The sequence below is a fragment of the Carcharhinus amblyrhynchos genome, chromosome 26 (assembly GCF_965287045.1).
Source record: "Carcharhinus amblyrhynchos chromosome 26, sCarAmb.v2.hapA, whole genome shotgun sequence".
In the NCBI taxonomy this organism is placed as follows: Eukaryota; Metazoa; Chordata; class Chondrichthyes; order Carcharhiniformes; family Carcharhinidae; genus Carcharhinus; species Carcharhinus amblyrhynchos.
Genome location: NC_137349.1, coordinates 19,540,587 through 19,564,971, shown reverse-complemented (window position 1 = coordinate 19,564,971; position 24,385 = coordinate 19,540,587). Strand labels below are relative to the sequence as shown.

The following is a 24,385-nucleotide window of genomic DNA, read 5'->3' as shown; positions in this document are numbered from 1 at the left end:
TTGAACCCGGGTCACCATTGCATTACCCCAGGTCTCTGGATTATTAATCCAGTAACAATACCACTATACCACTGTCTCCCCTCCCAGTTCAGAACGGTGTTAATAATGCCAGGATTGGGTTGATAATTGGATGGATAAGTTGGGATGGACTATGGAGACTTTTCCATCTACATTTATGCTGGATTCATCCCATTGATAGTATAGAAACTCAAGAAGCTCCTATCGATATTAAAATATTTGTTTTAATTCCTCTGTATAAGTGAACATTTTTAGAAATGCTGAAATTGTACTGCACAGAATTTTTGCTGCCGCAAATTTGGCACAATTGAATCTGCAATAAAAATAAATTTGAAAAAGTAGATTAGACAATGTAGTTATTAAACCGCAGACGTAGCAGTGATAATGATTACTTACGAACAGACATGTTGAATTGAAATTTTCTACAAGTTTTGCAGTTCCAAAGATATGTTTTTTCCCCAATAAGTACACAACATTATATATTTAGAAATACACAACTTTATTAAAAAGCAAAAAACCTTTGAAGCATAATTTCTTGGCAAAGCAAACACCAGAGACAAAAATTCAAGAATAATTTGGGGGTAAAATGTCAAAAATGCCAGACCAACAAAAATTTATTCCTCCAAAAAAAAACATTTTAGTAGTTGCAACTTAAACTGGACTTACAGTACTTTTAGAAAAGGGTGGAATGACAGAAAACAACAAGAAAGAGCAGTTCCACTATAACATTACATACAAACAAAACAATAACAGATCTTTAGACTGTTTGCCATTTAACCTTCACAAATTTCACAAAATGTAATAAGCACTAGGCAACTGTAGTCACAAGAACATCCCTTTCCCTACCACACAGTATATGCACCAAGTCTACATTATGAAAAATTTGAAAAAAGTCAACTGATTCAGCCGTCAATGTGAATATCTAGTTATATTTCAGATTCTACAGCCATGCCAAAATAGTCACAAGCCAATTCTTGAGCATTATCAGCTTCTCATCTGTACATATTGAATAAGTTTTGTATATTCAGAATTTTTAAATAACCACAGATTTTATTTCCTTAACATTGTGTTCATTTCGGACAGCTTTTTTCCTTCCACACCAAGCAGCATTGTACAATATAAGCTATAGCCACAAAAAGACAGACTGTATGGTACAAGTGCAAAGAATATCTGATTCATCCTCCACTTGTGTATTTAAAGATAACATCCATCTTACACAGGATAATACATAGTCTTCTAATCATATACTACAAAGTGATGAGAACCTATGTCTGAGATGTTGAAAGCTTAAATTTATGAGGGGAGTTCAGAGGGAAAACATTTAAAAGTTCAGATTCTTCCATCTTACAACTAAGGTATTCAGTTTTCAATTCAATTAATTGTTAAATTAATAGTCCTAACGCCTGTTCGCAAACGTTTTGAGGATAGTATGTGCCCGCAATATCCTTTATCATGTCTCACAATCACAGTACACTTCATATTTATGGAATTTACTGCATTTTAATTTGTACTAACTGGTTAATTTCAAATAAACCTAACACCTATTCAATCTCAACTCTCAGGCTACTTGATTTACATTACATGTAAAATTTTATTACATGAATTTAGATGGTTATATATACATTGTTTAAATGCTCATTCAGGATGCAGTGCGATGAGGATTAAAATATACTTGTATCTCAAATGTTTTTCCCAACATAAGCATTTTTAAAATGTAAAACCATGCTCAAATACCCCAAAGTGCAGTTGGGGGAAGTGAAAGATGCATGTAAAATACAATTAACATCTAAAATCCAGCATAGGATGGACATTACCTTTCAGTGCTGAAAAAATATCATCTGTGCCTTTTGATGGTTCAGAGACACTTGGAAAAGGATGGCTTCCTTTTTCCAAACTAGTAAAATGTACAATTTCATTACAAACAGGAAAAAAATATCCTCCAAAGTATTTGGGAATACTCAAGAAAATTAGGTAATAGCTTCTAATATATCTCAGGCATTTTGGTAATATATATATATATATATATATTAAAATAATAGTATTACTTTGTACAGAAGATTTTCCTTACAGTAAACTGAACTTGATAAATAGTGTACAGATCACAATAGATGTTCAATTCTTAAGGGGCAATCTCATTTACAGTTTCTGCATGATCAAGGTACCCCAGATGGATTGTACAAATTGATTTTGACTGCTTCCGAACAGCAGTTTGTTTTATTACTATAAACCAACATAAAATGACATAAATGCACCTTTTTTCTATTAAGTTATATGGCTCAGTTTTCACAGCATGTAATTACACCTCAATCTACCTATAAATTTAAGGCTACTTATGAGAACATCCTGCCACTGTTTGATGTTTTACTCAGTTAATGGTGAGCTATCTACCACGTACTAGAGTGAATTCTTTCACCAAAATGAAGTCAATTTATAACTGACTCATCATCTTCCTATGCTTCCATGAAATTTCTAGTAGAATGTAATACCCAAAATAATCAATCTGCAGTCAACATCATGGTTCAATGGGTCTGAAATCCAATTAAACACCATATTCTTGAATAATTTCGATTTCTTGCAGTTTTAGTGTCTATTTCAATAGAACAGTACTCTGGATTTTATTTTGACTTGTTGCACCTCAAAAACAGAGTCTACAATACCTGATAACTATTGCATCTGTACCAGTACCAGACTAAAGGTCTAATTTTAGTCAACTATTTCCTAGTTCAATTACCCTCTTAGCTATTTCAAAATGGAAGAAAACAAAAGATTGCATTCCAATAATTTTTCTTCCCAATTACGCATTTTATGGGGTCTTGCCCAGGAACATGTCAGAACACAGAAAGGGAAGTACAACTCTTCACAGTACTACATTATGGTATTTTAAACTTGAATAAATATTAGTTTCAAGTAAAGGTCAAAACATTAACATGACTCAGCACTGATGCTGGTAACCAGTCAGTGGAAGGTGTCCAATCAATGTTTGCACTTGAACACTTACTATTTTAAACTATACTGCACATTATGTAGCACTGAACGAGTAAGAAATGTGTCGTCATTATTTAAAACGCTAGTCATGCATCAAGGTGCATGCACATTGGAGAACCATCAAGCTCAACTTTGAGAACTTCTGTTTCTCCCATACTGTAAAAAGTCAACATTTCTGCTCACACTTTTACAAGCTTTCATTTTATTACAATTACTCAGTCACAAACTCAAAATTCCCACATAGCCACTACTAAAACTAAACAATCTTCTGGACATCTCAAAAGCAAAAAAAAAAGTTAATTCATTCAGGTAAAATACAACAGTTTTAAACTGTAATGTGGTTTCAAAACAGTCAGAACCCAAGAATAAGTTCCCCCCAACTCCCCGCCTCCCCCCAACCCATTTTATAGGTTATTTATTTACTTAACATGCTAAATAATGTTATGTTATATGAGCCCCTGCGTGCTGCACTGCAATAAATACAGGACACGTGAATCAGCTCCAACTGGAAATGAACAGCACAGTTCCTCGCTGGACTAAGAGCCTCAGTTACCCTCAGTTACCTATTTAATCATTTCATTATACTTACAAAAACGCTTGGCATTGGTCTTACTGCAGTTTGGTTAGTGAATAGAATGATGTAAAAAATTACTGCAATTTCTTTGCTTCAGACCTTTTCTTAAAAAAAAATAGCTTCTTTAAATAATATGAAAAAAAGAAAACAAAAAAAATCAGCTTCAAGCACAATCCAATGTTGAATTCATTAACCAGAAAGTTTAACTTTTGTTAAGGATATTAAAAAACTTGAGGTACTTTTTAAAACTGGATTAGTAAAGATGTCCCACCTTGAATGTATAAAACTTTGAAAAAGAAATTTTTAAAATACATTTTTAAAATGACCTACAGTCTATGAAATCCCAATGTATTTTAAATTTTAGTCTTCCTTTTCACATTTTGCTCTCTTGGGTTGTTTATACATAATACATATTTCTCGAACAAAACGTGTAGAAAATGGTAAAATTTACACTTCATTGTTTACTAAGTTTACCAGAAAAATCAATGTGCTATTGCTTACAATTAAAATTACACAGCAATAATTCAATGTATAATAATAATAATCTTTATCTAATGGCATTAGATTACATTGTTTGAACTGCAATTTACAATGCTATAAAACACCATTAAATTAATGAGAAAAAAGACAGTGATGACAGTATTTTTCTGTGTTATCATGAACAATCACTCAACGTACAAAAGACCAGAGACAAAAAACACCAGAGACACAATCAATGGAAGAGGAGAGCAGGATTGTACTTGTATAAAGTAAACTGAAGGAGGCCGAGCAATATTTGCATCATCAAGTACCAAACTGTTAACAAGTGATGCAAAATATTACAAGATCACTTGTTGCAGAGAAACTGGTCTCAGCTAACAATTTCGTTTTCAACCTTTCAGAATAGTAAGCACCAGGGATCAGAACCCAGAGGCACAGTTTGTGATGGTTAAAATAGCACCAACAGCAGGCTAACAAATGAATGCTGGTGTGCGCTGCTCTTCACACTTCAAAGCCTCTATAGGCTTGCTGGAACAATGACGAGTCCCAATCGCTTGGAAAAAAGATAAATAGTTTCTAAAACACCATACAACAGGAGCCATGTTTTTTGCAGCAACACTAAAACCAATTCACAGTAAAATGTATTTGCTTTTATTTTCCAGTAGTAAAGAAGCAAAACAATGTTTGCAGGCCACTCAAGCACCTTTTGTTTGATGGAAGTGGATGAAGTTGGTCCACATCGTCCTTGCATAGGTCACATTGTTTTGAGGTAGAATTCCTAAATACCTAGAGATAAAAGGGAAAAAGTACATCATCTACCTTCTATTAATAACTGCACCATTCTTTAGTTTCAGAAACAAAATCAAAGAACAATTAGGCAAAGGAGTGTGAAATCCTCCATTTGCCTTTAAGTATCAACAGCAGTTTAACACAGATTAAGTTTAGATATCCACGTTCCAAGTTTAAATTTAATATTAGTCAAACAGCAAAATATCAATGTAATTTTAATAAGAAAATGTCCACTAAAATGCATCAGAGAAGATAGGCCTGCATATGAAACTTAAATGAATAATCAGGCTACAATCCTGAATTAATCAGTGCCATATTAATGATCACAATGCCAGTATATTATTGTGGAGAAGCAGAATAGTGTGGATGCTGGAAACATGAAATAAAATCAGAAAATACTGCAAATACTCAGCAAGGTCACGCAGCATCTTTGGGCAAGAAAAATACAGTTAATATGTCAGGTCTGTGATTTTTCCCCAGCTCTGATGAAACGTCACAAATCTGAAAAGGTCACAGATCTGGAACATTACCTCTGTTTCTTTAAGTGTTGGGACTTTGCTTAGAATTGGATAGCTGCTTTCTTAAAAAAATTGGAGATATCTATACCTATATTTCCGATCTGAAGCGCATGCCTACACTAAATAAAAGACAAATAAAACATTCCTAAATGGGATATTTTAGATATCTTAATATTGCAAAGTTAATTTATACACTTCCTATAGTTTGCATTTCATCAAGATATCTCACACATTGCTGTACACATTCTGATAAATTGTTTTAACCTTGCACATTTTTCTAACCTTACCTTATAAGACTGATAAAGTACGCAAGTTCTTATCGAGGCTTAACCCCAGAGAAATGTGTAGCATAAGGAGACTGCATGCCAAGTGTGACCCACATTGCAGATGTATTTGTGCTGGACTGAGAGATGAGAGGTGCTGATTGAGCAAGCGCTGTACGTGGCAAAGGTGGGTGATGCACTGTGAAGGAAGGGTGAGAAGCTTTGGGTTGCAAAGATGCAAGCTTCATGGCTAATGCAGTGTTAGCAGATTGAAGCGAAGCAGTCGAAGAGGAGCAAGAAATGGAAGAAGACAAGTATCCATCACTTACGGTGGATATATTACGGAAAAGGGAAGGATCAGAACTGTTTGAATTTAACAGTGGAGGGGGTGGTGGTAAGGAAATATTGGGGGGAGGTGTGTTAAGCACAGACTGTGTAGGTGCTCTGGTAAGGTAGGGGGCCACTCTGCTCTCGGTGGAAGATAATGTACTAGTAGATACAGAAAGAAATGAATGGGTAGTAGTAGGAACAGCCTGTAGTGGGTTAAAGCTTAACATCGTGCTACTAGATACTGGAACATTGCTGAAATTGGCTCCAAACTGATGAGAAGAGACTGAAGGCACCACATGGTTAAAAATACCTGAAACAGGAGAGAAAAAAAAACAGCTCAAAGATTTTTGTCCAGCAGGAAGCAAAGCATCAATACAGCAGCTAAGCCCACACCTACAGCTTGTTTCAGCAAGCATAGTAAAGGCAACAAAAGAAAATAGATTTATAAAAAAGCAAATCAATTCAGGTTACCCAAAGCATAGCAACTCTCCTTTTCAGTCAATTTCTGGTATATTTAAATAAATATACTTTTTATGTAAAAGTACAAATGTAAATATTATGAATTTATCAACCATACACTAAGGTCACTTGCAATAATTTTGCTCCCTCCTCCCACCGACCAAAAATTTCTTCCCCTTCCAAATTAATTGATGGGCACCTACATCATGACTGTTACTGAACTACTGACATAATGAGACAGATCCTTGATCACACCAGATAACCACATTCATGCACTGACTAAGAAGGGGCTCCTGAAGAACTTAACCCCATCACCAGCTCAGAGATTAACTCCCGCACACCCAGTTGGTTTGGCTGGCTGTGTTGTAGCTCTTTTAACCTTGAGCCTTTATCTCTGCAAATCAGTTCCGAATCATTTTTCAACCTCTTGTGCATTCCAGTAAGTTCAATCTATCCAAAATGTTATATTGTAAACATTTTGTTAAATTGCACTTTGTCAAAATATTGTAGGGTGCTTCAGGAAATGGCTTACTTTGGACTGTGGTAATGTGCTCCAAATGCTAGTAAAATCAAACCAAATGCCATTTACTAATTGATGGTGTTTAGGTTATTCAGTTAGCCACATGAAAGGCCATAGAAGAATTCAAGGATGGACTGAATAAAAATGTACATCAACTTTTTGATAAATGAAAATGGTAATGAAACCCAGTGACTATATTCACTGTTTAATAGTACATCAGTTACCCAGCAAGTGACATCCTTTGCTTTCAGTGATTGTGTTGTAATGATGTGTGCTTTTCAAGAACAGAGAAATTTGCACAGAGCGCGCTCAGGATATTAGGCGTCACCTTTTCAACGTTATGGTTAATAGCACTTAGTTGCAAGTAACTACAAAAGAAGGGACCATCTAGCACAATCTTGGTTAGAAACCTGGAATCCCTGTCCCATCATCTAACGACCCTTGATTCAAGTTTTTGCTTTCACTACCCTACCTTAAAAGGACAGTTCCAGGTATTGATCAGTTTTTGCTTCAAACACATTTGTCTTTGACAAGTTAGCATCTGTGGCCCCTTGTCCTGCAAGTTCTAGGGAAGGTTGACATAAAATATGGTATCTTCCTTTATGCATGGAATCCCACTGTTGTAGATGAAAAGCCACATGGAAATTGATGTCTCTGTCAATGGCAGCCACCTAATCTCAGATATTTCAAATTATTTCAAGTACAATTGGGTTTGAGGATCAGAAATGATTGGAATCCCCTTTTGAGATCCCACGAAAGGTGTTCACTTCTAAGTAAAACACTTCATGGAAGTTTGGATCAACTGAACAGGCAACACAATGAATTGTAGGAGGAACTTTGCCCATCCACAGAATTGGAGATATTGCATTAATCCCCAGCATTGTCAATTATTTATCCTGCACCTTTCGACTTGCAGAAATTAGGATAAGCAGAAGGGTGGCTTCAAAGAAGTAGCAAGTTTCTACTCCATCTGTTGCTGATTCAGATCTTAAGATTCTTTGCAACCTAAGGAGCCAATCCAAGGATAATTTTTGAAGTAGAGTTAGAGTTAGTCAGATAGCCCTTCTAACACCTATTTCACGAGGCCATAATACATAAGTACAATACAGATGCAACAACAGAATTGGATTTAATCTCTCTCTCCCCTTTTAAGGCGGCCAAATCAGTACAAATAGCAAAACTATTTTGTAGGACACATTAGGCTAAGGATGGAAGATCTTTCAGGCTCAGCTTTAGAACTCAAAAAGGTTCTAATATGTAAAGCACCAATAGTAATAGCTGGCTGGCTGAAAAATAAACTGCAAAGGCAACAATACGATTTGGCAGAGGAGCAAATTTATATTGCTCAATGTTTGATTTGCAAGCGGGTAGTAGCAAAGCTAGTAAAGACTACTGCTGACATTCAATACCCAAATTTTAGCATCAATCCTTGCCAAAAGAAACTACAGAATTTGAACACCACTACTGGTTGCAGTGATCAAATCTAGCTGTTGGTACCAGAGGTTGAACTGAATGAATATTTGATGCTGAATGGAGCTTGAAATCCCAGAATCAGTAGCACAAGATTACATGAAAAGCTAGTGGTGTCAATTTCTTGTTCTGTCTTCTTATACACTGCTTTTGGAGGATGGTCTCCTGGTATGGTTAAAAACAAACAGAATGCCACGACCTCTGAATCATACTTTGATGGTCAATCGTGTGAGCATTTGTCATGTCCATCAAAACTTTTTTGCAGAATGTGATGACTGATCACAAACTTGATGTGGAACAATATTATGGTTTCATGACATGAAACTGCTTTTATCTCAGATGCAAGGTTCCAACATTGAACTTAGCTTCTTTCTTTCAACTATAGAAGATGAAGGCACCACCAATAATCCAATAAGATAGACATTAAAAAGCCTGGATAGCTGTAACAAGCAAGGCAAGTCAAGCACTGATTCCATGCATTGCCAGTGTGAGCCAATATATTGATTATTTATGTAGATCATCCACGCTAAAAATGGCAATGGTAATTCATAATAAACTGTATGCTTCTCCAGTCAAAGGTCAGCATAAAGAGAGGTTTCCAGAGAATAACTCTACTCTTGGTTTTCGTGGACCACACAGGCTTATGCCACGGTTTGGAGCAGTTTGCTTACAGTTATGTAAAAGAAACCCAAGTGATTTGTTTCCCCCACCACCCATGTCCTTCTCTTTTCCTCTGCATTTGCTGTTTACATCTTCATAGTTCACTTAAAGGTCTGAGCACAATTCTACAACTTATAAATTCACGAAACTGGTGGTTTCTAATCATCATCTTCATGGTTCATCATTTTCTTTCCACTGCTATTAGATAAGGCACAGATTACCACTGGTTAAAAACTACAACTACAAGCAAGGATGTAGGCAAAAGGTACTTCAAAAACTTGCAACAAAGTGGTGGTAGGGTCAATGGTCCAAGTTGGACCAAGAATAATAGGTCTCTTGACTTAGATTTTTTTTTGTTTGCAGAAAGTAATAATGCTGTTTTTCCTAAAATATTTACCAGTATAAGCCATTAAAAACTTGCACTTGTATAGCACTTTTCATAACCATGGACATTTCAAAGCAGTTTAGAGCCAATTAAGTATTTGTTAAAATGTGGCTACTGTTGTAACAGAGGAAACACACATGATCAGTAAAAAATGCCACAAAGTACAGCATTATTCCAGGAAATTCAGTGAAAAGGTGTAACTCTACATTTCACAAGAACATAAGATGTATTTGGATGGAGGCTTTCTGACCCATCTAATTTTCAACCAAAAATAAAACACCCTATTCTTCCATCATTACACCTTCTCCAGTCTAAGACCCATTCTTGTCTCTTATGGAAGTCACTACATACTTGGGAATGGCATTGTAAAGATTAACTGCCTCTGAAAGAGGCAACATTAAAAATTGATTCTCTCCTCGTTACCTCCAAAAGAGCAGCATACCATAAATATATTACTAACCCATAAAATGATAACAAGCTGACCCCAGATATTTATCAGTGTTGTTTTACAACTAGCTACCAGAACTATTCAAGGACTTGAATAATTTAAGCAAGGAATCAAACACACTTCCTCCTACCCTGAAGGATATGTCCTTAGGAAAGGCAAAAGATTACACGCGGACAATTATTTTTACTCCTGTACATGCATAGGAACTGAAAAAATAGTGGTATGCCAAATGTCCAGTATTTATGATACAAAATAAATGAAAAATTCTATGCCCAAGAGCGTTTCCTTCCTTTGAATGTTCATCCAGGTTTACAGCTAGGAAAATAACGTGTTGATATTTTTGCCACTAGTGATTGAACGGTCACTGAGATAAATATTCAAACAATACTCATAAATCATTGCATTTGTGAAAGACAAAAATGGATAAATCTCATCACCTTGGAAAAGAGTACCTTTTATCATCCAAAACTCTTACATCTTAACCTCATCAACATTTAGCATGGGTAGTCTGACCCAAGCTGACATGAACCTCACCAACTGCACCTGATCTTTATTATTCGGTAGTACATCCTGCTGTTTTAACCATTTTTACTTCAGATGACAGCCAGGCCATGGTAATGTAAGCAGGTCAAGGCCTAAATGCAGTGTCCAAGATTATCTAAAATCCAAAACACAATTGGCCACAAGGGTTTCAGATACAGGATACTCAACAAAAGAAACTGCCAAAAAAAGTGCACATTGCACTATACTGTATCAATGAGAGATAAAGATGGATCTTAGCCCATTTGCTACAGCAACTTGAGCATCTGCCAGTTAAAGATTTTTCCTAAATAATTCTGCTAGGCCATGACACTTGGTTTTCTGAATGACTTGCAATATTAAAGGATTACAAAGAAATTAAATTATAATATTTAGACATGTGGTCAACACATTTTCTTTGTCTTGCTATTTTCAATAGCAACCAGAAGAAATTGCACAAAAAATTTGGTGCAAAACTCAAAACCAGGTCCCAATTCTGATCACCAATATTTAGATATATTACTACTGCTAACATTATAGACATTTTAACGATCTGCACTCCTAGTTTAAAACCTACATTTTGTTTTGTTACTCTGATAAATATTTTCCCCATAATAAATTCCAAAGTTCAAAATAGCCTGAGGTAAACTTGTCTTACTGTAATTACATCCTCCCACAATTGAAAGTGCAACAGCAACTTTGCTTTGCAATTCCCAGCTTCTTAGCCACAACTGCAGAAAAAATCCGATGTCACGAATAAACCTACCGTTCAACATTAACCTCTTTCTCTTCTCCATTGCTCTCCCGCCTTATAGGGAAAGAGGTTAGTTTAAAAAGGGATAAATACGCAAATATAAAAGGAACACATCAATATATTGTGTACTTGATGTATTTTTTCCCCAACAGTGCAATATTGGGGTGTCAAGAGTCCAGCAATGGAGAGATAGGGCACCACATTAAATCAGGCTCCTGATGCAAGATTCACTGCTACTGCACAAGTTGCCTTGCTGAAATTTATTAATGGCTACTCGAGGCATGATAAGGCTGTCCTGCAACAATAGCTGAAAGAATTATTCATGCAAATATATGTTTTTAGTAAGCAATTTTTGGTCCAGTAATGTGCAAATCCGTGCCTGCCAAAAGGCAGAATGAAATGTTTTAGTCCTTTAAGAAAAAGGACACCAAGCAAAGAAATAATTAGCAAATTACACTTGTACCATAACAAAACCATATAAAATCGACTATAACCAGGGATTCACAAGATGATTCCTATCAGTTTATGGGGTCTTAAAATATATCATACACGGAGAACTGGATATCAACATTGATTACATTGGCTTTTCTGATCTGAGATATGGATTCAAATACAACCTAACAAGATGAAACCTTCCTCTCTACCTGCTAACATGCAATAGAAAATTAATTCAAGTGTTTCAATCCACAGGGCATGAGGTTACTCTGCAAAACTGTCCCTCGTGGTGCATAGAAAATTGACTAAAGGAGATGTTTCATGATCACAAGTGTGTTCACTCTCGCACTCAGTTTACCAGACAGTAGATGGCACTCTTCTGAAAGTGTGGCAAATGTGTAACAGTGGAGGAAATGTTTATGGAATAGGTAAGAAATCTTTGAACTGAAAGTATCTTCCTACCAGTCCAAGTACTGTTTACATTTAAATTGATTAAGTTTATTAAACATGTTAATATTCTAACAAAGCTTTTAGACTATCAATTTCCTGAAATGCAAATCCCAGTTTCCAGGTGCAGTACCCTGCTTTTAATTGCAGTATACTCTGACATACCCATCTCCTGCAGTCTCACCAGCAATATCAGTAACGGAAAAGCTAGCACAAGAATGTCAACCCAACACCAGCAGCTGTGACAGGAACCATGTTTGCATCAACTGGTGTCAAGCCAAAGAAAGGCCACCATTCTGTTGGCCACATAATGGAGTTTGAATTTCCCTGCAATCTCATTGGTTATTGCAATCCTGTGATAAGTTGACCAGGATAAAAACCTGCAACAGAACGGTGCGAGTGCAACTGAAGTGAACATAATGTTTAGCTGTGGGTAACTGCTTTCTGAAAAACTGCAGCTAGCATGTTTCTGACCACCCAGTATTTCTCCCAATGGGACAGTGGTCACTTAAACTAAAGGTTTACATTTTCTACTTTCCTTCATGCAACTTGATCATCTTTATATTAAGTAGCACTGCATTTTCTCCATTTTGCCTCCCAAATAATTTACTCCTCCTGCATTTTCTTTACCTTTGACCCCTGACTTGCTCAGCTCATCGCCCTTTGCACCAGTCAACCCATCTGGTTGTTTCTTGTTTGAAGAGAGATTTGAGTCAATATTGGAGTCAGCTTTGTTCCTGGTCAGCTGGTACAGTGCACTGGAATTCAACCCCACCATCTCTGAAGTCTTACGAGCTAAACAAGCACCTTCATTATAATCATGTAAACTGATATCTGCAGATCGTCCAGAACTGTAATTAAAAGTGATAGGTGAGGCTGCATGACAACCATTTTCCTCCACCGAGACTGGGGTGGTGATGTGTTTCCTCTGATGGGATCCCATTTTAGCATCACTGACTGAAAGTTCACCTGTAATAGGCCTGGTGCCAAAAGGAGATGCTTGGCACAAAGCAGATGCGGACTGGGATGTGTTGTCAGAGTTCTTGGTCAAATTGATATCAGGTATTGGAGAGAAAGTGGATTTCCATTTACTGCTGTTGTCTGAAGTGCTGGAACTGAGACCTTGCTTCCGTATTGGTAAACTTCCACCTACAAAATTTAAAAACAGTCAATGCAAGAAGAAACAGAGTGAAAGAAACAATACAAATTTACTTTCACTTTCAAATTAGAGTTGAATCAGTTACACACAAGAAGTTAATCACTGAAGAATTTGGGGATGCTTTGCTACTTTAATACAACCAAATCATATTTATAGCATTAAACAGAGCCATGGCAGAAAGAATCTCTCAAAGTAAACAAAGAGAGCAACACGTGTAAAAGGTACACACGATGGAAATATAAAGACTCTGACTGAATAATATTGACAGAGTAAGATTTACAAAGCCAGAAATCAGCAAGGCTAAAGACATAAAAACCATGAATCACAACATACATGAGTATTGTGAGGCCAGTTAGCCATTTTGAGCTTATTCATTCAGGAGGGAAATAGACACTTCGCTTCCGCTCACATGAATTATCAAATGGCCAAACAGGTTCAAGAGGTTGAGTGGCCTACTCCTGCACTGGTTTCTTCCATTTTTATACCATCCCCCAAAATATTTACTTCCAGCATTTCAAGTGTTGATTAAAGCTCTTCATTATAAAGATCATGAACTGCCCTATTCTAGTTTAGTATTGGCCTGGTCTCAGTTTATCCTAAATTATCAAGACTGAGTCTCAATTACCTACACTTTCCTTGTAACTTGATCCTTTTATCCTAAGCGATCAAAGCTCATTATTCTACCTTCCCAGCTTCTATTCTTGAATGGTTTGCTTGCCTTTAAAAAGTAGTTGAACACTCATGGTAGAGTCACTGCACGTAGCTGACCTTGTACTTTGCTGAACAAGCAATACATTAGAACATTACATACTGTTGCTGCACAATAAAATTCAGTCTCAAATCTACTGCAATTGCCCCAGATCCCATTCAACTTAGCCTTCAGCTTTTAAATAAAACTGTCAAATGTTCATTTAACCTTCATTTTCCAACGTGTAGTAGCTTTTCACTTGTGCTATTCAATTGTATTTGGCATTGCTCCATCCTGTAACTATGTTTGATCAAATACCTTTGGTCTATCGCAATCTACATCCTCCCACTTATCGCTCCTCCAGAGTGAGAGATCCACAAATTTCAATGATTTTTGGTATTTTCTGAATCCAAGCAATCATTGCACATTAGTCAGTTCTGGCATGCTCATCCCCAGCATACTCAGCTCTCGCTCCAATCAATATCATCCCATCCGTCTCTCAAAATTACCTTTCTTTCAGCCAAACATTCCATGGAATTTCCCAGAATCAGCAGCAACATTTTGAGCACAGACTACTGGAAAATCTAAGTACAGCAAGTCCTTGCTTAAATTATTTCAATTTAATGTTGGTATGTTAAGAGGGTTCAAGGTCTTGTGGAGTGTCACAAGATTCATTTTAACATTTCCTGTGTGACCGGATTGGCGCATTTTGACACAGCCTCTCCCCAGCCTGTGAGCTGTGGCCTTTCCAGCAGCCCCCTCCGAGCCGTGACCTTTCCTGCTTGCCCTCCCATCCCCAACCTCTGAACTGTGCCCTTTTCCACCCCCCAGCACACCATCTCACTAGACTTCCCATGCCCCTGCTCACCCTCCTGCCACTTTCCTATTCTGGTCTTGCATTCTCATTAAGCCCCAATGCTGTGGAGGTGAGAGTCTCGATGGTACAGAAGTGCTGAACTGGTACTGCTACAAATTTTTTTATGACAATCTAATCTGCAACCTTACTGCTGCTCTTCTCCCAAGCTCTCGATATAGTTGTTCTGATTCAAATGGGGTGGATTGGAGAAGTGGAGGGAAAGACAAACTTGGCTCAGTGTTAAAAATCAAAAATACATTGTCCTGTGAGTTCAAAGCCCAGTTCTGCTGAGAGATATGGGGAATCGCTGATGAATTTATTTGTGAAACATCTGAAAAAAATTAAGGCTTATTTCAATTTGATTGCACAACCATAATTTCTTACCTTGGTCATTTTCTCCACAAACAGTTGGAATTTCTTTACTTTCAATTGATACAGTGCACTGATTTTGAGTCATTTTTCTTTCAATCCTAAAAAAAAGCGTAACAATTAACCAATGCTCTCTTCATTGTGTGCTGACAACTCAAAGAATGGATTTGTATGGACCATTCATTGAAGGAAGACCAGTTACACAAGCCTCAGCTGCTGCAACGAAACCCATAGCATGAAACTCTTTCAAGCAAGAACAGATCCTTTGATTTCAGAATTTAACCAATAGCTGCAGAAAAATGCCTTAAAAATAGAGTCATTTGACAAAACCTAGAGCTGTCCCCACCATTATTACACAGCCACTTTACCAAATTGTGATGGTACGTTTTTAAAAATGTAGTTTAAAATAAAACAGCCATTTCATCTCTCAAAGTAGTTTAGCATTAGCTGAGGCTACAACATTTTACAATAGATGAAGTCTTCATTTGGGCCTTACTTTGGGCAGGTCTACTTGCAGAAAATACTGCAACTTACTAATAGCTCATTTAATATGTAAGTTATTTTCACTTAAAAAGACCACAAGACCTTTACATTGAGATAATGAAAGTCTACTATATATTCCTCAATACACATTGAGGAATCAAAGAATGAAGGCTATTCTACCAAATGTGTTTGTCAAATGTTTACCAGAACAACCAGTAATTAACCCCACTGTCCTTATTTCTCTACAGTAAATAATAGTCCAATCATCCCACAGAAGATGCAATTGGTCCTGACCTCAACCACTCAAGGAAGATATTCCATTCTCCAACAACTTGCCATGAGATCTTTCTTCCAACCTGTCTCCTTCCTCAATGATGATTTCGCATTGAGGCCCCTGAACAGTGACTCATTATTCACTATTAAGAGTTCTCAACATTTTGAAAAAGTCCTCAGTAAAATTCCCCAGTTTTCTTGTTCCAGGGTAAATAATTGCAGTTTTGATTCTCTACTCGCAACTATGGATTCCCACATCTCGGCTTCATTCTTTAGCACTTTATGGTTTTAACTGTCTACATACATATTTTAAAGGCAATTGTGTATTTGGGATTTAGGTCTCTGTTCATTTACACCCAACAGATGTCCATTAGGAACCACATAGGAGACTGTAAAATCAGTTAAGTGCCCATGGTGTTAAAGGTAAGATCCTGGCATGGATAGAGGATTGGCTGACTGGCAGAAGGCAGAGAGTGGGGATAAAGGGGTCCTTTTCAGGATATCAGCCAGTGACTAGAGATGTGCCTCAGGGGTTGGTGCTGGGACCACAACTTTTCATAACATATATTAACAATTTGGAAAGAAGAACTGAAGACACTGTTGCTAAGTTTGCAGGTGATACAAAGATATGTAAAGGGACAGATAGTATTGAGGAAACATGGAGGATGCAGAAGGACTTGGACAGGTTAAGGGAGAGGGCAAAGTATCAGGTGGAATACAATGTGGAAAAGTGTGAGGTTGTGCACTTTGGAAGGAGGAATGGAGGCACAGACCAAATGAGGAAATGCTTAGTAAATCAGAAGCACAAATACTTGGGAATCATTGTTCAAGATTCTCTTACGGATAACATGCAGGTTTAGTCGGCAGTTAGGAAGGCAAATGCAATGTTAGCATTCATGTCGAGGGGGCTAGAATACAACAGCAGGGATGTATTCTAAGGCTGTATCAGGCTCTGGCCAGATTCTGGAGTATTGAGAGCAGTTTTGGGCCCCATATCTAAGGAAGGATGTGCTGGCCTTGGAAAGAGTGCACAGGAGGTTCACAAAAATGATCCCTGGAATGACAAGCTTGTCGTGTGAGGAACAGTTGAGGGCTCTGTGTCTGTACTTGTTGGAGTTTAGAAGAATGAAGGGGGATCTTATTGAAACTTACAGGATACTTCGAGGCCTGGGTCGAGTGGACATGGACAGGATGTTTCCATAGCAGAAAAAGCTAGAACTAGAGGGCATAACCTCAGGCTAAAGGGACGATCCTTTAAAATAGAGAGGAGGAGAAATTTCTTCAGCAGGAGAGCAGTGAATCTGTGGAACTCTGTGCCGCAGAAGGTTGTGGCGGCCAGGTCATTGAGTGTCTTTAAGATAGATAGGTTCTTGATTAATAAGGGAATCAGGGCTTATGGGGAAAAGGCAGGAGAACGGGGATGAGAAAAATATCAGCCATGATCGAATCTGCTCTGCCATTCAATGGGTTGAGTGGCATAACTTTGCTCCTATGTTTTATGGTCTTATTAAATATGCATTCCTTCTCTTCTGAACTATATTACCTCATACTTACCAAAAATGAATTACAGCGGTCACCTCTTTGACTGCTCTGTTAACCTATGCATAGTTCTGAAATCGACTCACTGTTTACCATATCTCCTACCATTGCCTCCAACAAATTTAAAAGATGGTGCTGCCAAATTCAAATCATCTATACAGATAGACAAGGAAAATAAAACTAATCCATGTCTTGATCCCTGGGGTACAACACTTCTGACCTTTGCCCAAAGCAGCACCCACGTGCAAAGGGAAAAGGTTTGATCCATTGTACCACAATTCCTCTTGCAGCATAGACCTGTTTCATTTCACAAAGGGAGGCTATTTAGATGTTCAAACTTATGAAGGGTTTTGTTCATGTAAATAGAGAAACAATATTTCATCTGGTCTGAGATCTGACCACAAATCATCAAAAGAACAAAAATGGATTGCTTCAAAATTTGAGCTTATTAGCACATTGACTCCTACCAGAAACAAGGCCAAAAAGAAAATACACAAGCTTTCTAAAAAGGAAGAAATAAAGATTTTGTTTTAATTATAAAAAGGTGTAGGAGCAAGGTGGAAGGGTTAGTTTTGAGAGCCTAGCACAAGCATGGTGAGCTAAAGGGTCTCCCTGTGTGTTGCAAAATTATTGATTGTAACACAACGAGTCATCACCATGCTTCAAGAATAGAGGCACATGAATATACACACATTAGGCAGCAGCTATTTGGCCCCCCTCAAGCCTGTTTCACCATCTGCTAAAATCTGATTCCTATCAACGTACTCTCCAACTCCATTGTCAGGAAGAATCTAACTCAGCCTCAAAAATCTTCAATGACCCAGCCTTAGCCACTCCCTGGGGAAGAAAATTCCATTGACCAAAAACCCTCAACAAAATTCCCTTCATTCAAATCATAAAATGGGACATCCCTTATTTCTAAGCTGTGTTCCCCAAATCCAGTCTATCCCACAAAGAGAAGCATCCACTCAGGAACCCGTGTTTCAATCAGATCACCTCTGTCTTTAAAATTCCAATGGATGCAGTCCCAACCCTTCTTCCAGCTCCACAACTGCAAGTCAAAAAAAATCAAATGGTGTACTGGCTGAAGCTACATACACAACTTGAAATTGTTTTTTTAAAGTTAAGAGCATAGAGTAGATACCACACAAAATTTGTTCATTCAAATTTAACTAAGTTTTACTGAAGTTGAACCCTGAACTGCAAAACGTTTACTGGCAGGCTTGAGGTACTGTTTCGGACTATTAATGTTCCTGTCAACTCAGCATAAAGGTAAGAATATAAACAGTTTATTTGTAGCTGCTTTACAAATAACTTGCAAAAGAATTCTCTGCAATTAGTCCATGAAATAGTAACTGCCCAAGAGTCTGGGCTCGAAGTTTCCTGTCAGAGAACAGACATAATTAATTCTAGTGTTACTCCAACAATTTTCAATTGAAAGGTACAAAGTAATCTTTTGTTGTGCGGAAAAAAAAAGTACTGGAAACCTCTGCTTCTCACAATGGTTTGTGAGATGGTAGTGCAATGGTATTATCTTTGGACTGGTAATCCAGAAATCCAGGTCAAATCCCACCATGTCAGATGGTGAAACATGAATATAATAAAAAACTGGAATTAAAAGGTCTAAGAACCCACCTCATTTCACTACTGTGAAGGAAATTTGCTAGCCTTACCTGGTCTGGCTTACGTGTGACTCCAGATCCACAGTAATGTGATTGACTCATAAAACGTTCTCTGAAATGCTGAGCAAGCCACTCAGTTCAAAAGCAATTAGGGATGAGCAATAAATGCTGGCCCAGCCAGCAATACCCACAAACCATGAATGAATTTAGAAAAGTTCAAGACAAACTTGCTCTGAGCAATAATGACCTGCAAAAATGTGGAGTTGATAGAAAAATCTTGCACAGATTTTCTGCAACAGGGGGATAAGAACATAAGAAATAGGAGCAGGATACACAACTGCTGATCTGGTGTGAACAGTTCTTAGATTCTGAATATCTGACAGCTCAATAGGATTCATACCTAACAAACAGTAATTCTCCCCACAAATTCATTGGTTTAAAATTATGGTTATTGGGTTACTCACACCAGCTTCAGTTCCAAGTTGAGATTTACCTTCTGAATAAATGATCCAGTTTCCAAAACAAAGCCTGCCGCCTTTTGCCAGGTTTCCATGGATCAAACATGACAGCAGTTAAGTTGGTCTCATTATAGAATGACACCCACCTTTGTTATTCAAGCTCCCATTTCATCTCTAGAAATAATATTTCTCTGGACCACGGGTCCAAGAAACACTAACAGTCAAGGTGAAAATCTGAGATCCATGTGTGCACATGTATACAAACACACACACTGTACAATGGGTTATGGCAATCTCGTAACTCATTATATCAATCTCAGAGAAATTGCCATATCAGCTATTTAAATGTTAACTTTTTCCCAATAAGATAAGATGAGCCATGTGAATACTCAGTTCCAATTTGGACAGTTCGTGCACAAATATGATTTGATAAGTTTAATCAAAAGCAATTAATTTTGCAGCACCCTTTGAAAATAATATTTAACTCAAGACTTCATCGTCCCAAGGGAAAAAAGTAACCGTCTTTGGTAAGGAATTTCTCTTTTAGCACTCAAGACTTTCGGGTCAACAGACTGGGTAAATATTCTTCGGTCACCATGGGAACTCAGTTAACTTAGTGAGCCTGGAGGTCATTAGTAACTCAGATTATTCAAAGTTTCTCTTAGAAGAGCAAGAAGCTTAAACTGTGCATATATGTTGATTTGTAACCATCACTTATTAGTACAAGGTACTACATCCACAAGTGGTCACCACACTCAAAAGTAATTGAGCACTCAGGTCTTAGGAATACAGAGATTGTGGCATCTGCTGGTCGTCAACATCTATTAGCCCGATTGAAGTCCACTCGACCACAAACTAGGTGGATACTGACACCAGACTAAAACAGCCACAGTTGTTAATGGTATTTGTGCTGAGACTGATGTCACAACTGAAGACATTAGCTGCAATCTTAAAGCAAAATATATGATGCATAATGCAATGATTGCATTTAGGGCAGCCTTCAAAAATCTGGGTGGGACACTGATATCTCAGGAGGTGGAAGCAGAATCTCTCTAAGCAGAAAAGGCCATTTGACCCATCAAGTTTGCACCAACTCTCTATCTTACCCAGCCCTCTCCCCTATCTCCACACATTTACCATAGCCAATCCATCTAACCTGCACATCTTTAGACCGTGGGAGGAAACCGGAGAACCTGGAGGAAATCCATAGTTCATTCTCCTTTTTCAAACCAGGCACTGAAGTGAAGGTTTGACATCTCTAGCTATTTCTCCCTGTCATGCACTAGTGATACAACATTGATAGTAAAACCAAATCAGGGGAAAGTTTAGTTCTCGTCAATTGCTCAAACTAATAATAAACAGGTAATTATGTGGGAGTAGCCTTGCTAAAACATGGGGATTAAATATTGGGAAAACTAAAGCCATTGCCTTTGTCTTCCTTAAACAGTTCCTAGCCATTAATTTGACGTTATATTTCAAGAAGAATTCAGTATTGTTCCAAGACAAGCTTCTAACCACGACCATCTATTCCTAACTCCATATTAGATTCTAGCTCAGCTCTTCTACTGCTGAAGCATTGCCCCATGTCTTTGTTGCCTCCAGTCCTCTCTATTCTAACTCACCATAAGCTGTTCTCCCATATTCAATCCTCTAAACTATGGATCATCCAAAACTATATTGCTAATGTCTCGTCCAAGTCCCATTCACCTATCACATGTTCTTGCAGATTTATATTGGGTCCCTGTTTAAATTAGATCTCATCTTTAAGATTCTCAACCTGATTTTTAAGTTTCTTCACGGCCTCATCTCATGCATCTCTAATCTCCTCCAGCCCACCAACCACTCAGATCCCTGCATTCTGCCAATTCTGGCTCGAGGTACCGAACAGAACTCGAAAGAAATTTAGCAAACTGTACTGTTTTTACAAAGACTTTTCAGGGTGTCTATAATCAAGTTTGCTGCTTGCCAGAAAAACCAACGCCTTACTTATACTGCGGCCTTACAGTTCATTGTTCACCACAGACAAATTTCTTGGACGGATAGTATTAAACGTTTCTTCCATCCCTCACGATAGAACAATCTCACAATCTACTCACATGAAGACTGAACCGAAGGAAAAAACTTAGTTAAGACAAACCTCTGAAGCTTCACAAAATGTTGATATTCAAATTCATGCTACTGGTAAAACAATGCTGTTATAAGGATTTCATGTAACACACTTCATAGTGCAGCAATCTCTCAGGCATAGATAACGCCAACAGTAAGATTCCATATATTGCTCTAATCATTGTATCTACAAAGAGATTGACAACTACGTGGTCTCCAAGATGTGGCTATTTTCAATAAGTCCATTAAATTTACTTTCTACATAATCAAGGACTCACACTGCCGCATGCATTTCTTGTTAGTTCCAAATTGCTATAGTCTGGTTACCATTATTCCAAATTCTCATTCAAGTCAAGTAACAATCTACCCCACTTTGCCAATCGCTGCAACAATTTCTTAAAATATTCCAATAAAATACTCCAGTTAGTTCAAACTGAACCAAGGTTGTAGTAATTAAGTGCACAACAGTTATGTAGAATGACAAGGACCGATGGATAATAAATTACGAATTGATTTTATTAGGTCATACTTCACTTGCAACAAACTTGATCATTGTTCAAGTCCATATACAATGAGACAGTGATATAATTTTATTGTATTGCACATTTAAGAAATATTTCTTAACTTACCCATTTTTGAAATATAAATCCTACAAAGTTATAAAGTATATGCACTTCTGTTTGCAAGAGCCTTACCTTCCATTAATCTGTTCAGTTTCCTCCTCCTGCTCATCATCAGATGTAAGTGGTGAATAATGAACACCATTGGAGGCAAACACCTTTTTCTTTTTCAAACTTGGAGGTCCTTCATTATCCTGATGGGGAACAGGAGAGCTCTTCACTGAAGTTTCTGGTGATGAAATTGCCGTTATTTCCAAAGGTTGGTTGATGTTATTGACCTAAAAGAACAAATTTAACACTTATGATTTTGCAACATTTCTACATTTGGTGTGTTCCCTGCATCTTGAAAACAGTTCATATTCCAAGAAGCTTGAGCAGTAAGTGGTGGGATGTAATTATAATGATTATCAATTCAAAGAAGAAAACTATAATAACCCACCCTTTATTCAGCAACAATATCAAAACAATTCAGAAATAATTTGGCTATTCATGTTAGATTGAATTTTCTTGATTGTATAATAAAGAACTGAAAACCGAAGCAGACAGCATCAACAGAATAATTATACATTCACTTCCATCTTCACATGCAATGCATCAGATCATTTTCATATTTTGATTTAGATAAAAACTATAGCAGATTGAACCGGTCATATCTGAAATATATTGACAAAAAGCAGAGTGCAAATTCTACAAAGTCATGGCCCAATCGAGTAATGTTCTGATCAGTCCATACCCACAGTACATAATGAAAAAAAGAGAGCAGGAAGAAATGCAGAGAGTGGCCACAGGACTAGTCCTGTTGAAACTGTTGGAGCTGCAAGCTCATAAATCATTGGGTTCTGATGGACTTCATGCTTACAAGAGGCGACTAGGGAGATACTTAATGTGATGGTTTTAATTTTCCAAATATCCCTAGATTCTGGGAAGGCTCCATTGGATTGGGAAATAATGAAAGTAACCCTTAAGCCTAACCCTAAAAAAAAGGGGAGGGGGGCAGCAGAGAACAGAAGGCAGGAAACATCTCCCATTGGGAAAACGCTAGCAGCTATTACTAACGACATTATAGCAAGGCACTTCAATTCAAGGTAGAGTCAACATGGTTTTTGTGCAAGGGAAATTATATTTAATTAATTTATTGGGGTTCTTTGCAGAAAGAAATGTTGTGTATAAAGGGGAGGTGATGGATGTACCATACTTGGATTTCCAGAAAATATTTCATAAGGTGTCACATCAAAGGTTATTGCTGAAAAGAAAAGCTCAGTCTAGAGGGTAACATATTGGCATCAATAGAAGACCAACAGGAAGCAGAGTCAGCATAAAGGGGTTCTTTTCTAATTAGCAAAATGTAATGAGTGGTGTGCCACCAATCACCAAATGTTGATGGGTCTCAAATCCTTAACGTGCTAACTACATCTGTATACACTTCCACCTCTAGCTTTTGAAGCCCATCCTATAGAGTGTTCTTTTGTCACGGATGAATAAAAAATTGCCTCCTGCTTGTCATGGTTCTCAGAACAAGGGAACATAAGCTAGTCTATCAGCAAGAAACTTAGACACTACATAAAACTTTACCCAGTTTTGGTACTTCTGCACTGGGTGATGCTAAAGCTGCCCCAGTACTAACGGCAGCCAAAACAAAATCACAAGCTTTGGGGACATGTTTTCGTACATGAAATGAGGAACCAGGATCTAGCCAACTGTTATTCAGACATACCACATTTCCAATTAAGTTTTATAGCTACGCTCCTTTGTGAACTAACATATGCCCTCCAGGGGTTAACAACTGAGGTTGAGATCAAGGCAATACCTGAACAGCCCATGATACAGAATAAGATCCACTGAACAGCAAGAATATATGTCTTTACAACACAAACTAAATTCAAGGAAGTGACTTTTTTTAAAAAAAAATGGAACTTCTTCAGTTGATAAGAAAGTGAAGGAAGTTTAGCAACTAACAAAAACACGCACTCTATTTATGGTTTAATGACAGCAATATGATGCAAGAAATATTGCATTAGACCAAGGCACAAATTTTCTCAAACAGGGCAGTGTTCTAAGATAACTTCAATAGAGACAAAAGAATGAATGTAAGTATACCTACTTTTTAAAAAAAATGTCTCAATTGCACTGTTTTAATGAAATAGCCATGTTAAGACAA

General features: G+C 37.4%; 1 protein-coding gene across 5 annotated transcripts in view; it reads right to left on the bottom strand.

Moving 5' to 3' along the window:
- Nucleotides 1-453: 453 nt before the first annotated feature.
- The window catches only part of dot1l (DOT1-like histone H3K79 methyltransferase), a 92,868-nt gene continuing 68,936 nt past the window's right edge, over nt 454-24,385 (bottom strand). The window contains exons 25-29 of one of the 5 annotated variants that reach the window (XM_080213134.1): nt 22,303-22,505; nt 15,142-15,227; nt 12,685-13,203; nt 5,652-6,267; nt 454-4,843 (exon numbers count right to left, since the gene is read on the bottom strand). In XM_080213134.1, coding sequence (XP_080069260.1) covers nt 5,681-6,267; nt 12,685-13,203; nt 15,142-15,227; nt 22,303-22,505 — 1,395 coding nt within the window. In that variant the 3' untranslated portion in view covers nt 454-4,843; nt 5,652-5,680. The remainder of the gene's footprint in view (nt 4,844-5,651; nt 6,268-12,684; nt 13,204-15,141; nt 15,228-22,302; nt 22,506-24,385) is intronic. The other 4 variants (XM_080213135.1, XM_080213137.1, XM_080213136.1 and 1 more) reach the window with 4 other exon arrangements.